Consider the following 16,425-nt stretch of genomic DNA (forward strand, 5'->3'; position numbering starts at 1 on the left):
GGCACCCGTATGCAGATGAGACTGGAATGCTTCAGGGATGTCGATCAACCTCACTCTAGTCAGTGTATTCCCAAAAGTTAAAGCTGATGCCCAGTGCGCTGCTAAAAGAAGTGCTAGCTAGAGAAACTGAAGCAGCACACTGTTTCTTTATCCTAATGCATGGTATTGAAATACTTGCTGCTGGCAATAAGGGTATGTAGACTTTCTGATTTTTAAGAAAGATGGCTGGTATGGACAACTTGAAAAATGTTGACCTCTTGGCCACTCAAGAGTGCATGATCAGCCCAATTTCCCTACTTTCAAGGCAGGCAGAAGGTACACCCTATGAGATGCCTGCAGTAAGCCCTGTGGAGTGGAAAGGTCTCCAGGTCTCCCATGTCTTTTTAATGATACAAGCAAAAAGCTTATATGTTAGAAACAACAGTGTGAAGTGTTGTTGACATTTACAGTGAAGGTCTCCACTCCTCCACATAAATAACAGAAAAAGGCTAGAACTGAGAGTTACACTGGTTCTCACTGTGTGGTCAGTGCCTGCTTAATTTCTAACTATTTACTTTTAGTTTTTCTAAATGTCTGAAAATTTCAAGGTCAGCCTGAAGTCAACGTACTTGTGTTCAGAGAAATCATGCAGTCCTGAGCTGCTTTTGAATCTTCTGATGTTATAAGGCAAAGCTGATAGGATATGTTATGATAACTCAGGATTCTTAGATAAATGTAGTCAACTCCTCTGGATGGGAGGAAATGTGGAGAGGCTTCTTGCTTTGTTTGTATAGTAATAGTGTGTGCATAGCGGTTGATAGATGAATGGGTTAAATAATCTCCCACTCTCCCCAGTAACCTAAATTCTCCATGACAGGGAAGAAAAATAAACTATGGCTGCAGAAAACTGCAGTAGATTGCTTGCCCTGGTGATGTGTTCATTGTTTACTAATGGGAGAAAGTGAGGGTGAAAATGCAGGATATTGATGTTCATTTCCATTGATTTATCATTAAAGTATGGTAGCAGAACCATATAAAGACCATGTAAGCCAGAGAGCTATCTGAAGATTGAAACCTTTGCAGAGGGCTTATGTAGGAGTCAAAGACCTTATTCTCTTCCTAATTATCATTTACTGAAGGGCACTTACTTGCCTTATGACCTTCAGTAATTTTTATTCTCTCAGTGTATAAAGACATTTACTGCTTTCAGAAATGAGAGGAATAGGTGGAGGACCTGAGAGGGTGACTTCAGGTATATGCATATATGTTTATATATGTGTATATGTATTACTTTACAGCCTTTGACTTGAAGGAGCTGTATAAAAGCCATATATTTTTACTGTTGGCATAAATTCACTTGCCTAATATTTCAACTAGAATTAAACAGCACAAACATTCCTCCCTATACAAAACATATGTATGTATACTATATTCTTATGCTCTTATGCCTACCATGTGGATGGTTTCAGGTGAGCAGAGCCACTGCATTACAATTTTCTCTCTTTGAGAGAAATTGAGCTATTTGAGCTAAGAGGAAATAATGGACTGCCAGGGAGCTGCGGCTGAGATGTGTGCCACTACAGGACAGCTAACATCTGCAGCCCCAGGGATGGCAGCACTGCCCTTGCTATTTAAATATCAGTGTTTGACTACACACTGGAGGAAGGATTCAGTATTGATAACATCTGCCTTGAATCTTGTGAGGATGAACAGGAGGAACAGTACAGAGGAAGCAACACTGCTGTTGGGCTTACTCAGCGTTCAAGTGGTTACCAAAACTGTGGCTGCTGCAAGGCTGTTGGATGATCGGCACGAGACAAGTTTGGTGTTTGAATGCAGTTTTCAGTGGGAAGTTTGTATTTCATAAAACATGCAACTAATTTGTACCTGCTGGGCTGCCTGTTTGGCAGCTGGGAAGAGGCCAAAGATTAAATGCTTTTCAAAGATGAATTCACTTTTTATCCATACTGTTAGGGGAGGAGAGTGACAGGGAAGAAGTGCGTGGTTTTGTCCAAGCTGTTCTGTTCCTGCCTGTTCAGTATATCTGAAGGATCCCTTGGAGGATGCAAGATAGCCATGGTGCAGTGCTGCCAGCTCTCCTTGTCCAGGGTAAATATGATGTAAAGCTGATGGATCTGTGGGAGCTGCTTCTGTGCCAGCAGTGAAATGAATAGCAGGTAAAAAGTTCTCCTTGGTTTGAGCTGACCTGCCATGGAGCCCTGGAGGTCTCTGCACCGTGCTCTCCATGATTCATGTTTCTGGGCATATAGAGCTGAGACATGTCTGCTGGGCTGATTTGCTGGGGTTCTGTGCTCAACCAAAGCAGCTGAAACTTTTCTAGCCTGGAAATGGCCCTCAAAGAATTAAAAGACCTGTTTGAATGGGGATTTGTCTGAGCTAATGAATCCTGTTGCACCTGAACTGGCTGTATGCCTGGCCCTGGAAGCAGGAGGCGAGTGCATGCATACCTGCTGCTTGTAACAGGAAGGATTTTTTTCCTTTGTAGTACTTGGAACATGTACTCTCAGGTCCCTCCTTGCCCCTCTTTGCACATGTATACAAGGCAGAGCACACCCACCACTATGTGTTTTTCCCATTTGCCGAGCAAGGAAGGAGTTGTGCCTGGGCTAGCATTGTGTCTGTACCATGCTGTGGTTTCTTCACAGCATGGATAAACCATCTGAAAGAAGAAAAAAAAAAAAATCAAAACAAATTGTTTGCATAGTTGTTGCCCTAATAAAACAATCCTTCTTTTGCGTGTGAGTTCATGTTAAAGGCAGGGCTGTATGCAGCTGGTGCCTTAAAATAATAGAACAAAAAAACCCAAAATAAAATCAATAGATGAATGGAGAGAAGCTAAGAGTTATCAGGAACAAAGCGTACTCCCCTAAAACACTGATCTTGGGTTGCTCTGTTTTGTTCTTTGCTGTGTTCAGTGCACGTAGGTCCCAGTCACAAGCTTAAGAATATGCCTACCCCAGAGAAACTTGCTGCCCTGGTGCCAGTTGTTCCCACTGCTGTCCTACCCCACTGGAGGGGTTCTGTGGCCAATGTGCAGCATACCAGGTCTGCTGCTGATGTGCAGATGTGCTACTAACTCAGGTAATGGTTTAATGTGAGTCATTTAGAAGTTTAGCATCAATGTGTACAACATCAAAATTAGTTTAGTAGCCACTGTCCTGTAAAACAGTTTGAATCTGCCCAGAAGCTACTGCATGAAGGTAAAATGTGTCAGTTATTGCCTAGGTCATGGGGATAGCAATGATATTGTGCATATACTGGTGCAGTGACTCGGCTCTTGAAGGCTTGGTTTTTCTTTTATCCTTCCAAAACTTGCTTTCACTCATTGACAAATCAGTATTCAGCCAGTGGCTATACACAAAGTCTGTTACTTGAAACAGGAAAGAATTGTTCTTTATAGCATATGTAACATACTTGCACTTGTTATTATCACTCAGTACATAGGTATATGAGGCAGACTATGCTTATTACCCTTTCAATTTCTCACCTGAAGAAAACATGCTCCATCAATTTACTTTACAGAATCCACCTGCTTTCCTGGTGCCTGGCTATCTTTAGTCATAACCTAGAGATAAACACTACTTTGTGTCCTGCAGGTTGCTATCTGTGATAATAGTCTTTGCAGCAGTGATTTCAAGTGAAATCCTTCCACCTTGACCCAGCTGTGGTAAAAGATACTGCCAGTGGTTCCCTATTGCAGGTATTTTCATCATCTTGTGGAAGATTGCAGATCAGCCACAGCAGCATCTGCTGACCCCTCAGATCTTGCCCCAAGAAGGTACAGAAGCTCCTTCTGGAGGAGGTCTTGTCTTTCCATCACTGGTGCCAGTGAGCTAGGTGCCAAATGCAAGTGCTCACCTCAGCAGCAGCATAGTGTCCATTTTCTGGTATAGTTCCAGCTCAGTCAAAAAGGACCTAGTGCCTCTCCTCTGCCCAGGCCATTAGCTTTTCCTGTTAGTGTTTGTGGCTCCTGCTTCTGACTTCCAATGAGGGTGCTAGACTAGACAAAGTAGCACAGACAGCATCTGTGACACCTTAATTCCTGCTGTCAGTCAACACTTGGCAGTGCAGCACTTTGTCTTTTATTGAGCTTCTTTCGCAGTTTTGAATGATAACACTGATTTATGCAACTTCCAAACCTCTTGGATGCTATGTGTCGTTGGACTGTGGGGGCTGCTGAAGAGATACCTCCCATTTGGTCATTCATACTCTGTACTGAATGTCCTGTTTTGTTTGTGTTTTCCCTCTGGATGATGGGAATGGGAAGCATCCTCATCTCAAATGCTGTCATATCCAGTCGTATTTCATTTCTGAAGCATTCACTGGTGCATTCACTGTGAAGGCATTACTAAATAGGTGGCAAGATAAGAAAACCAGAATTATTTGAGTGCATTACTCAACTGTATTCCTTTAATGTACTTTTTAATATAGTATAATGGATGACCTCCAGGGTGTTAACTTGTGGGTGGTAGAGCAAACCTGGCATAAGAAAAGCTTGGGAGATGGGAGGTTGCAGCCCTTGACATGCAGTCCTTAGATCTCTTTTCTAAGAGTGTGGGAAGACAACCACAGTAATGTAGGCTGTCCAGCAAAAGTCAAGGTATGAGATAGGCCAAGGAGAGGACTGTGGCATAGTGCCATTAGAGGTCACAACAACCTACTACTGTTGCAGCAGACTTAGGGAAATAGCATTCCTGCTGGAGAGGGAACCTGCTGCCAATGCATCAAAAGAAATTCTTCAGATGAAGGAAAATTAAACAAAACCACTATTTTGTTAGCCAAGTAAGTTGCTTTTGCCTTACAAATTGCCTCTTTCCTTACTTTAGTCCAAAATATGATCTTCTGAAAGTAATCACATTTCCCAGCTTGTAATATTTGGCAGGGGCTGCCAGTAATGCCATGTCAAAAACTTCCCCAAATCTCAAAGTAACCATCTAGTTCAAAGCTGTTTGGCACACGGACTGCCTTGGGCTCATGTGTTCATCGATATCCTTGTCCTGTACTTTTTGCAGAGGGCCATAATAAACAAGAACAGAACTCTTTATTTGAAAGGGACTCTCCAAACTGTGCTCATTACAGTAAGTAGCGTCTATCAGGAAGACTATTTAAGTTCACTGTAAGCAATCACTTGATGTCTGTCTTCTTAATGTTCCTGTGTCATAACTGAAGCTCAGAAAAGCCGTATTCAAAATCAGGAATGGGAAGTGATTGAAAGTCCATGTGGATCCAGAAGGGTTCCAGGCTCAAAAAAGAGAATGACTAAGGGTTGCCAGATATATAGAAGCTATAGCTGACACATTAAATCCCTGATGTGAAAATAATTTAGTAGTAAAAGACAATTTCAGGGAAATATTATGTCTATTTGCATTATTCTTGTGCTTCTCTTAGTCATCTGTTTAAGGCCACAGTTAGAGTCAGAATTTGGAGACAGATGGACTTCTTGTCAGACCAAGTACATTCTGAATTTACTGGTGCATTTGTAAATCCAGGCTAGGCAAAGCATTGCTGCTTCTTGGCCCTGGTCGTAAAGGAGTTTGGATCTTTATGGGATAGGGAGGTGGAAAAATCAGGGACAAAGGACAAAATCTAAAAGGAAGCAGACTCAAAAATTTCCAGTCAATAGAATTATTTATGTCTAATCATTGTGCTTCTACAATTTAATATATTTAATTTGTGTGTGTGTCTGCGCTTGCATAACTTACACCATCTGGCTGCTGCAGTGTTCATGGGGTATCAGAGTAGCTGTAGTTCAATGGGCATTTCTTTAAGCAGTTGTGATGATTTAATTGGATTCTGCCATGAAGAAAGGCAGACTGAGGAACTGAACCTAAACTAAAAGTAACCCAGGAAGATAAAAAGCATCAGCTTTAACCTGGTTCTGTTCCTGCATCCAGTTCACTGCCCAATGGCATAAAAGCTTGTCTGAAAGCAACCATTGACAGTGATACTGTTTTTTTTCATGTCTGAATTGTTTGTGAAAATGCAGTCTCATGGAAGTGCATATTAAACCACTGCCTTAAACTGTACTATGTTTGTTTCCTGTCATACTTTCTGTGCAAGGTATTTGCTCGCTGCATCAGAATTTGGCACATAACACGTTTCAGCAGTTGCAGCCAGCGTATGAAAGTCAGAGAAAATGGGAATATGCAAGTTGAAGTGTACATTCCTAATGTGGACTTTATTTCAGTTCCTCCAAGTTACAGCTTCAGATGCTTTACATCACTTTGGTTTTCATTTTCCATTAAAAGCAAGAACTTGTTCCTAATGTCTCCTTCCTTTCTCCCCAGATAATCTGATCAAAGCCATCCTGTCAGCAACCAAAGATTACCGTCTAACTCCAGCTCTTGACAGGTAAGATGAGACCTTCTAATGTAGGAGGAAAAGTGATTATTTTCCACATGTCCTAAATAATTTTTACTAGATATTTTTGCCAGAAATTATTGCCAATAAATTTGGCCGTGCTTTGGAGGTACATCAGGAGCTGGAAACTTGAGTCTTCTTTACAGTAAATCTGTAAACTCTAGAGACCTCCGTTAAGCCAAACATGAGTAGAAAAAAGCATGTACCTTTTGATTATTTCTAAATCTTTTGTTTCATATGGTGTTACAATACATCCTCTTGACCCTTTTTCAAATAAGTAAATAACAGGTTTCAATAAACACAGCATTCTCTTTCAGCCTTTCTGACAAAGCAAGAGGATTACAGGAAACTCTTAAGGGAAAGAAGGGACTGGCTGGTTTTAACAATGTTCTTCACTAATACCTTGCGCTTAAAGCAGGAATGTGTGATTACGTTGACCAAGCCTATGCCAGGATGCAACAGCAGTCTTCTGAGTCGTGTGGTATTTGAATTGACGTCTTTAGAAGAGACTCCTTTGATTCTTCAGTCCTATTGTAGACATTATTTCCAAAGCTCACTGGCAGGTTCACAATCAGCTTCCCAATGATAGTCTTTCCTATCTTTGCTTTTCTGTCATCCCTTCCCTTTGCCTTGCAGTTTTGGTTTAGAGCCACTTCCTGGATTAGAGGTAGTTTCTTTCAGACGCTGTCAAAGTTTTCTACTGGATCATGATCTCTTTCCAAAGTCCTGCCACTGTTTCTTTCCAAGCAGTTGTACTTCTCTGAACCCGGGTTAACAGCACAGTTCCTGCTTTCTAAACACACCGGGTTTATTTTTTGCCCCAGCTCCCCCTCTGCCCATTTTTCTGTGACAAAATTAATAAGCTTTTCCAGCCTTTCCATATTCCATAGCTCTCTGCATCTCTCATGTTGATTGTAGAGCTTGCCTGCTGTAGTTAGAGTTGGGAGTTACTCTCTATGTGAAAGTTTATTAATAGTGTTTTGCAGTCTGTGTGCTAATTTAGGTTGCTTTGAAGTTTGCCTTGCCTCACAGCAGTGCCAGATAGGGTTAGCCTTCAGAGTTTGCATTAATTCGAGAAATGATGTCCAGGAGGCAAAATCATTTTACAAATTACCTTCTCAGAGATTTTGCGCGCAACTGAGTCTCACCCATCTGGGGTTTATTGTGGCTCTGGTTGGAGAGTTAAGATTTTAATCTGTTGAAAAATCCACATATAGACTCATTCAGAAGGTTGCTCATGGGAAATTAGTTTAATGACAGAGGGCAGGTAGAAGATTGTTGCAGGGAATGTTAATGTAATTGTGACCCATACAGCTCACCTGTTCTTTCAGGAGTGGAATGTTTGGGTGGTTTTAAAAGTAATTTCTCAGGAGGTTGTGAAACACAGCCACTCTCGCATGAGCTATTCACTTTGGTTTTACATTCTTTATAATGGTTTTGGTGCAGAGGTACGAGCACTCAAGCTTTCATGAGACATATGCAAAGTCCCCTAGATATCAAATATGAAAAAGACCTAAGCAACAGACTTGAAATGTGTTTCTATAGTGTTGCAGTAACAAGGTTTGATGGTGTGTAAACACACAAATATCTTGCAGAAGTACTGTTTTCTTGGGAATTTTTGTGATAAATGCAAAGCAGTGGATGTTGGTTGTGTAGTACACGTGTCTCACAGTCAGGTACTACCCAGAGCCCTTCCAAGTGAGCAGGTCTTAGGAAAGGTAAAAATTTAAGCTCATGTGGGAGAAAGGGACTAGAAAGACTTGGGATAGCAAGCCACAAAGTGAGATCATAAAGCAGTAGGTGGATGAAGTTGCAAGAGTGGGGTTATTACAAGGGAGCTTGGGTACTGCAGGAGGTGTTAAGGTTACAACAGAGCTGCTCTTGGAAACCTGCTTAGTGAGTAGGGCATAGCTGAAGACGACTTGGGTGTTCTCTCAGCCTTGATCGTCAATGAATTACAGTGCTGGCAGCAATGGTTATCTGCCATTTTGGATTCCGGAAGAGCTGATAAAGCAGACTGATGAGGGAGAGTTAGCTGCTTTCTCCTCTCAAACTCAAAGCAGAGCCCAGCAGTTCCTCTCTGTGGCAGCATCAGTGTGCTGGGAGCAGGGCCTTAAGGTTTGGCTCACTCCCTTACTGCTCACTAATCAAGGAGAAAGTCCAGACCTCTCCCCTTTGCTCACTACCCTGGGGCAAATGGAGAGGGCCTGACTTAAGGGACCTTTACAAGTCCCTTCCAACCTAAACCATTCTATGACTAAGGGCTGAAAAAATGTCTTACTGTTGAGTTACGTAATATATGCAGCTAAAGTCTGTGAGATACAAGGGGTCAGACTTAGGAGAACTTGTGAACCCTTCTGCTTGCAGGCTCTCAGAAGTCTAATGGGCTAATTCTAGCAGTAGGGAAGAAGCTTCACCTTCTCTTCAGGATGGAGTTACACCAATATTTTCTCTAGGGCAAAGCCAGTCTAAGAAGCTGTATTTGCTGCTACTCTCAGACTGTAGCTCGCTACCATCTCCTTGTGCTGCTGCTATTGTTCAAAGAAGAGCTTTAAAGTGGGTCACTGAAACAATTCTGGTTCAAAAGTTTTTTTCTTAATCCAGGTCATTCCAGTGACCTCATTGACAGAGCTCTCCTCCCACTGAAGAGCTGCGCTGGCACAGCTCTGTGACCGCAGCTCAAGAGGCAGAGGGATGGGGATGGGTGGGGAGGGTGAGTGCTGCTGAGCCCACTGAAACAAGTGTTCACGTAACTGTACACTGAATTCAGCTTTCCCTGGGGAAGGGTGGGAGAGGCAGGAGAGGTGAGGTCAGAGCAGTGCTTGAGAGGACAGGAAGGAAAAAGGGGATTAGAGTTGTGTGGTGGATGATCTACACCAACCCTTTGGTCTTGTCCCCACCCAACCTTCTCCATTTCTGTTCTCCTTCACAAAGCTGTTCCTTGAGATGTTACCTTCACTTGCTTCCTATAAGCCCTGGAAATGAACTTTGTTTGATTATCCCTGTATTAGAAGGGCATCTTGATGCACCTTCCCTGACACAATGTACCGACATGGTGCTGAAATGAGGTAAACGCAATCCTTCCGGGTACGTGTATACATTTCATCATCCCAAAACAGCTTTGCCAACTCACTCCAACTAATCCCTCCATTGTGAGTAGAGTTGTGTTAATAACTAGGAGCAGCTGGAGGGCATGTGAACAAATGCCCTCACGCCTGTAACGTGGTATAAGTGATGTCATGCTTTCTTAGTTTTCTTCATGATTCCTTACTGTGGCCCCTTTGTGTTGAATTGTTTATAGTAACCCGCTCCTCCTCCAAGGCAGGAGGCAGGTAAAGCTGCGGTTGTGATTGTGAGGGTAGTTGCAACTTAGCTCTGGGCTTTTCTGCAAAAGATTGGAGATCGAGGGGCCTTGCTCAGGAATCAGTGTTCTCTTCCTTCAGAGCTGGCATGTCTTTCTCCCTGACGCAGATGTTGGTTTGCCTCTTCTTTGACATGTCAAGAGTTTTCTTGCCCTCTGTTGACTTTTCCAAGCCCATTTATATCACTGACATTTTCATTGCTTGCTTTGGTGGCTCCTCCAGTGGCCTGCTTCTCATTGTGCAAATTGACCAGGGCTTGGTTTCTAGTTCCACAGTGGCTCTGCTGGCTGGACTTAAGTGGATTTTTGGGTTAAATGCCTGCAGTGATAATCTGTAAATTTTCTATGAATACAAAGAAATATAAAAACCTGATTGACCGTTTTGTATTGCCTCTTGGCAGTGATGGAAAGCTGAGACTTTGAGCTTATAAGTAACACAGTCTTTACTAATGCAATACGTAAACTAACAGATGAAGAAGGAATTTGGTAGAGCAGGAGAGGTGTGAGTGTCCCTCTGGCTCAGGTTGTAGAGAGTTAAAGTAACAGCAGCCAGATCAAACCAGAATATGCTAAGCCTCCCTAAGCACCAATTACCCAAAGATGTATGTTTTAATTATTCTATCTTTCCTCAAAGTCTTTAGTTCCAAAGTTGTGTAATGGAAGGCTTTGTGGTTTTTCTCCCCTGAGAAATCCCTGAAGTGCTTTGATAAGAGGGAAAGAGGAAGTAGCAATTGCTATAATGCGTACATGTGTTTACAGTGCTATATTGTTCAAGAAGATCTTTGTGAATCCTGGTTTTGGTGTAGATGAACACAGCCTCTGAGCACCTGTGTCAAGAGGCTGTACATCTGGTTACAGCTTCCAGCTTAGGGCTTTAGGGAAAGTCTGCCTGGTGAGGAAAGTCTGTTACCCTCCTTCATACCACCCTGGTAGCAAACTGGAACCTGGGCTGTGTCGAGTGTGTTCAGTCATTGAATTCTTCTGAAAAAGAAATACAGCTTTGACATACTACATAAAGAAACAAAAAGGTGTTTGCACACTTCTTTGTGGTGAAACAATTGAGCTGTAACTGATGCTGCTTGCACGTCGTGTTTCTTCAGCCAGAAACTTGCCTGGAGGCAGCAGTGACAGTAGCAAGTTTCCTATGCTCGGGCACCATCAGTCAGTGCTGTGAAGGAGCACAGCTACGCTGGTGCAAAGCCTCCAAACTTCTGGCTGGGATGTGAGGTCAGGTGCCTGATGTCCCTGCCGAATGCTTCCCTTTCACAGTCCCACCAGCGTGGCCCTGCAATCTCCTCCCTTTCTTGCAGTGTGGTTGCCAAAGCTGGTGAGACCAAGCTCACCTTTCTGCCTATCTTGATCAAAACAGTCCTGGCTGCCCAGACATGATGCACATGCCTGATGTGCAGAATCCAGGCAAAGTCCAAGACTCACCGTATCTTCGTCACACGCATTTGAAGAAAGCAATCTGTGCCTGAGTACTGCCTTCTGAGTGTGCAACAGAAACTGCCAGCTTTGTGATGAGAGTGGGCAGAGTGCTTCTGAAGGAAAATTAAGAAAAAGCTGCTAGAATATTTAAGATTAGACCTCAGTGTCAAAAAGATACTAGTGAAAAATCTTGTCTGCAGACTTAAAAAGGAGGACACGTTTATATGCTTCAACACTATGAGGGTATGAGACTGAGACACTGGAACAGGTTTCCTAGAAAAGCTGTGGCTGCTCCATCCCTGGCAGTGTTCAAGGCCAGGTTGGATGGGGCTTTGAGCAACCTGGTCTAGTGGGAGGTGACCCTGCCCATGGCAGGGAATTTGGACTGAATGAGCTTTAAGATCTTTTTCAGCCCAAACTATTCTATGATTTTATGAGCGATTCAGACATGAAGCTGGGCAGAGGTGAATAACCTATCAGTTATGCTGAGTAAAGGCTGAACTATTCAGTTAAGTATCATTTTGGGGAGGTAAATATAGAAAGGTGTCCTGTTTTACAGCAAGAATTAAATACTTTGTGCATTTTTGTTAGTAACTGTGAAGATGCTTTTTCCATGTCTTTTTAAATTAATAAGCACTGAGGAGTATTTAACAAGTTAAATAATTATTTTTGTTATTACTGTTTGCTTTTTAACTCTTCTTGGAATATTTGGTATAACACCAAATGTTGTGCCATTCCTGGAGAACCATGGGAGATGACAAAGAGGTGGCTGTAAGTTGATTAGCCCTGTTTTGCAGGAAAAATCCTGGAAAGTTAGATCTGGGACGTAGCCAGGATGGCAGTATAACTGATGCGAGTTATCTTGGGTGTTGTGGAAATGAAATTTTGTCATGTAAAGGATGTATCTTTTGGATGAACTAAAAGCTTGATTGGTAAGGGTAACCTTCTAAAGATTGGTATTAATTAGTTTTCTCAGTCCATTATATTCTGATTATACACAACACCTATGTGTAGGTTATGTCTTTGCTGTAGACATATCCTTTTTAAGAGTGGGATATGTCATACAGCTTTAAAAAGTTACTGTCAGGGTTGAGAATTAATCCCTTAGTGACACTTCCAGTGTAATCCTGCTGGCAGGTGTTCACAGTGGTTAAAACCAATCCGGAGGAAATGTAAAATCACAGTGGGAAAATTTGCCAGAGCCAGATACTGGGGAAGTAAGGAATAGGAGAGCCAGGTCAGTCTAGACCTTTTCATAGGGCCCTTCTCTGAACAGTCCTTTACTGGAGCCAAATCAGAAGTCAGGCATCTCAGAAGTGACAGTGCAGATCATGCTTACAAGGTGAGGATTATATTCTGCAAACCAGTGACTATAAAAAGAGCACTGGAATGATGTACATAAAATCTCTGTGTAAAAGGGACCCTGCTTTGAGCAGCATTAGCTCCTCATGCTGGTCTCCCAGAGTCAGTGCTTTGGAGATCTGGGGAGAAGATGAAGACGGTTCAGAGAGGTGCTGCAAATGTGAGTCAAGATCTAGGAGAGCTGCCATACCCTAAAAGATGTGATGAGCTCTCTCTGGTTTGTGTGGTCAAGAGAAAATTATGAATGGGCTTTGATCAGTACATGTGGGAACAGGCTGCTGGAACAGCTTTGGCTGGTGGAACTGGTTCTTCTGTCTTGTGTGTAGCGGCTCATGATCACCAGTCTGCCCTGTGACTGATTATCCACCTAGAGGCAGATGTTTACACACTGGTTTGTCGGTGGATCACATGCAGATGTGGAAGGGACTACTAACAGTAGATGGTGCTTTAATTTAGCAGAAAAGGGAAGAATGCGATTAAGTGGTTTGAGGCTGAAACAAACACATCTGTATTGAAAGTTGGTTAGAGCTAGCATCCTAACAGTAAGTGGAAAGGGGTAGAAGGGAGTGTCTATAGCCTTTGGATTTTAGCATGGTGGTATTCTTCAACATGTAGCATTAAAAAAGTTATGGCTTAGAGACAACTGAGTAGAGAAATTACAGTATTTCACCCAAAGGAGAGGTTTGTTGTTTAGGAGGTCAAACTTTATCGTAATCATCAGAAGAGTGTATTTGCAGATGAAATTTCACTTGGCCAGAACTGAACTATGTCTTTTTTCCCTCCATACAGCACTTTTTCCTCGAAGGAGGAAATGTAAAATTACAGTAGGGTTTTGACAAAAATGTTTACATCTTTGTCACTCAATTGGGTGCACTTGGGGATGACTTTTCCCTTCTTAACACAATATTCCACTTGATCCAGATCGTGTCTCTGCTTTCTCCTTGTTGCCAGAACAGTGTTTTGTTTTGTTTTTTTTTTATTGTGCCATTGTCTATAAAGTTCTTTCTCTATTGTGATTTTATTATCGCAAACATCCACCCTTCTTTGGCCCCTAGGGACATGAACACTGGGTTAGCATGTCCGTCTTCTTGAGGAGTTTTTTTCTTTTGGAAAGGTTGGGAACTGCAGTGAAACTTAATCTGGGCTAGGGAAGCTGTTCCTGAGCATTTCTTGGTGCTCTTAATTCTGCACATATCTGCAGCTAATGGCTCTGTCAGCAGGATAACCCTCAGTGGTTTAGCAGAGTCTTTAAGCGTGCTCCAGCCCCACTCTGCAGAGACAGACACCACATAAGTAGAGCTTTCTTCACACTGGCCTTTTAGACTGATCACAGCAATGACAGCCTAGGAGAGATCAGTTGACTATGCCTGGGACTAGGAAGGCCTTCTAGCCCAGAGATCTGCTCCAAACAACTGATTGCCTTGGACCCTTTCCGAAAAAGGCTCTGCAGACACGTCTTCCTTCAGTGAACTACCAGAGGTGGAGGCACATTGCCAGAAGAGCCAGCTGCGTTTGGGATTAGATGGCTGGAAAGAAGTCCTCTCCCTGTCTTCAAAACAAAATCACTTTTTAACATCTGCTGCAGAGAGTTCCCATGACTTGTGGTTCCACAAGAAACTGTTCTCTTCCTTCTCTTTCCTGTTTCTTTATTAATTAAGGTTATTTTCCTTCCCCTCCCTCACCCATTGTGTCTCCATATATGTTTCCTGCTGGTTAGGAGGAGGGGTGGAGTGTACTTTTCCTATCCATTCAGTGTTTTTCTGACTCTTGAAGTCTCATGATTACTGCAGCAATTTTGCACTCAGCAAGGTGAGCACACCCCAGATAACCTGGTAAGATCTGCCTGCACTCAGAAAATTGCTTGGAGAGAGGACTTCTTCACTAAGCTTTTGGTTTATTGTTATTTCAGTGCTAAATGAATAATGAGAAGGTTTAAGTAAACAGATGGGTTTGATTCAAGCCCATCATAACAGGGGTGTGGGGGGAGAGGAGCTGCTTGTCCTGACAGCTCATCTCATTAGGCCACACATGGGGTGAGGTGTTGAAAGCAGTTTATCACATGTAATGTCTGGGCATGATGGGGTGAGCTGGGGATCGAGTGTATCTCTGTCCTCCCCTTAATTCTTAATGTTGCAAAAGGTTTCCTGTAGTTCTTAGATAGGTGCAAACTAAATACATACATCTTGGTATATTTGAAGTTATGTTACAAAAATCACCTCTTCTTTCTGTTTCTTCCACAGTCTCAGCTGCCGGCGATGTATTATTGTGGGAAATGGTGGAGTACTTGCAAATAAGTCATTGGGGTTAAAAATCGATGACTATGATGTTGTTGTCAGGTGAGTCTTTGGCATCACAGTTTTTTGTCATATAGCTTCAGTATCAGTTCCCATGCTATGCAGGCAACCTAATCTAGTGATAATATCCATTTGTATGGAAACATTAACTAATATGGAGGGGAAAAAACCCCAAGAGCATATGTTTGTTATAAATGGTGATCACGTCAAAGGGTAAAGGCACTCCTCAAGCATTCCGTTTTCCACAGGTGTTTAGGAATGTGGTCTCTCCTATGATCCCACTTGAATCTGCTCTTCATACCTTCTTTCTAAAAGCTACTGCTTTTGTGATGCCCTTAGGTGATGAAGCTGTAAAATGTACTGTTAGATCTGCTCCCAGATGTATCCCCTAGGTACCTTAGGGAAGCATTATACACGTGTAGTGGTCCCTGAGGACTACACGTTGCAGTTAGGATGGGAAGAAATAAATGCTGCAGTATAGAGTCTTAGGAAGCAATAACCTTTCATGAGTGAGGACCCAGTAATGATTAAACACCTATAGGTGTGCCCTAGAAACTGTGGATACTTTGCCCGTTTCACTGAGGATGATGGGATGATGATGTTGAGTAAGGGAGCAGAAGCAGTGTGGCATAGGAATGGAAGGAACCACAGTGAAAGTTAGGACTTCGTGTTTTTGCTGAAGACCTGTATTATTGCCATCTCAGAATGACTGAAAAATGTGCCGATATGTGAAATCACAGGTCTAATCATAACTCTTAGTAATAAATCTGTCAAGTCAGGGAGGTGTTCTGGGTGACTGGAGATTAACAAACGTAATAGCTATACTAATGGAGAGTGAGAGAGTGTGTAGGAGGGAGGGGGGACATGCTCTAGGGAGCTACAAACCCATTAGTCTAACTTGGAAAAAAACACAGGGCTCTATAGCAGGTTCTGAGTCATGAGTAACAAAATACTATGATGGTAAATATGAAAAGTGGGATAAACTGCAGTGTAAGTTTATAAAAGCTGGTTTAACATAGTCTAGGTTGTTTTTTTAACTTAGTTAGATAACTGATTTTGTATTAAAGGGAGTGTAGCTGATATCATCTCTCTGAACTTTAGTCAACCATGAGACATGGTGGCAAATAGCAAATTCTTCACTAAGGTGGAAGAAAGAAAGGGATTAGTAAAAGAATTTAAGGCACAGTGAAGATATCATTTAGCATGGTCTCCTTTCTCTCCCATGTGCTAGTAATGGGCACATGAGGAAAGAATAGAGCATACACATAGTAATAAATACCCTCTAACTCCAGACAAAAAGACTAAGAAGATCCCTTTCAGTCCTTTGTTCATGTGAACAGTTCCCTGCTTCCCAGCAGAGCTCCAGACACAAGAATGACTGTTCAGAAGAGGATGAAGCTTTCATAGCCCTTCTCCTAGTTCATCCCACTATTAGTTGACGGCAAAGAGCTCTTACTACCCGTCATAGTCTGGTGACTTCCAGTTACTTGAGCTGAACTAAAATTCAGTTACAGTTTTTTCTTGGGCTCAGACTGTTCAAAAAGTAGCAAGAGAACAATTTCAATCCATCTGGACTAAGCCACCCACTAAGATTTACATCAGAAAGTCCACTATTTAATT

General features: G+C 42.4%; 1 protein-coding gene across 7 annotated transcripts in view; it reads left to right on the top strand.

The window, feature by feature from the left end:
- ST3GAL3 (ST3 beta-galactoside alpha-2,3-sialyltransferase 3) overlaps positions 1 to 16,425 on the top strand; it is a 188,256-nt gene that overhangs the window by 122,923 nt on the left and 48,908 nt on the right. For all 7 annotated transcript variants that reach the window (XM_062617306.1, XM_062617309.1, XM_062617308.1 and 4 more), the window contains 2 exons: positions 6,288 to 6,351; positions 14,752 to 14,847. In XM_062617306.1, the coding sequence (XP_062473290.1) occupies positions 6,288 to 6,351; positions 14,752 to 14,847 (160 nt within the window). The remainder of the gene's footprint in view (positions 1 to 6,287; positions 6,352 to 14,751; positions 14,848 to 16,425) is intronic.

This window comes from Pezoporus occidentalis, unplaced genomic scaffold (assembly GCF_034315485.1).
Source record: "Pezoporus occidentalis ecotype Australia unplaced genomic scaffold, CSIRO_AGI_Poc_V1 ctg194, whole genome shotgun sequence".
NCBI lineage: Eukaryota > Metazoa > Chordata > Aves > Psittaciformes > Psittacidae > Pezoporus > Pezoporus occidentalis.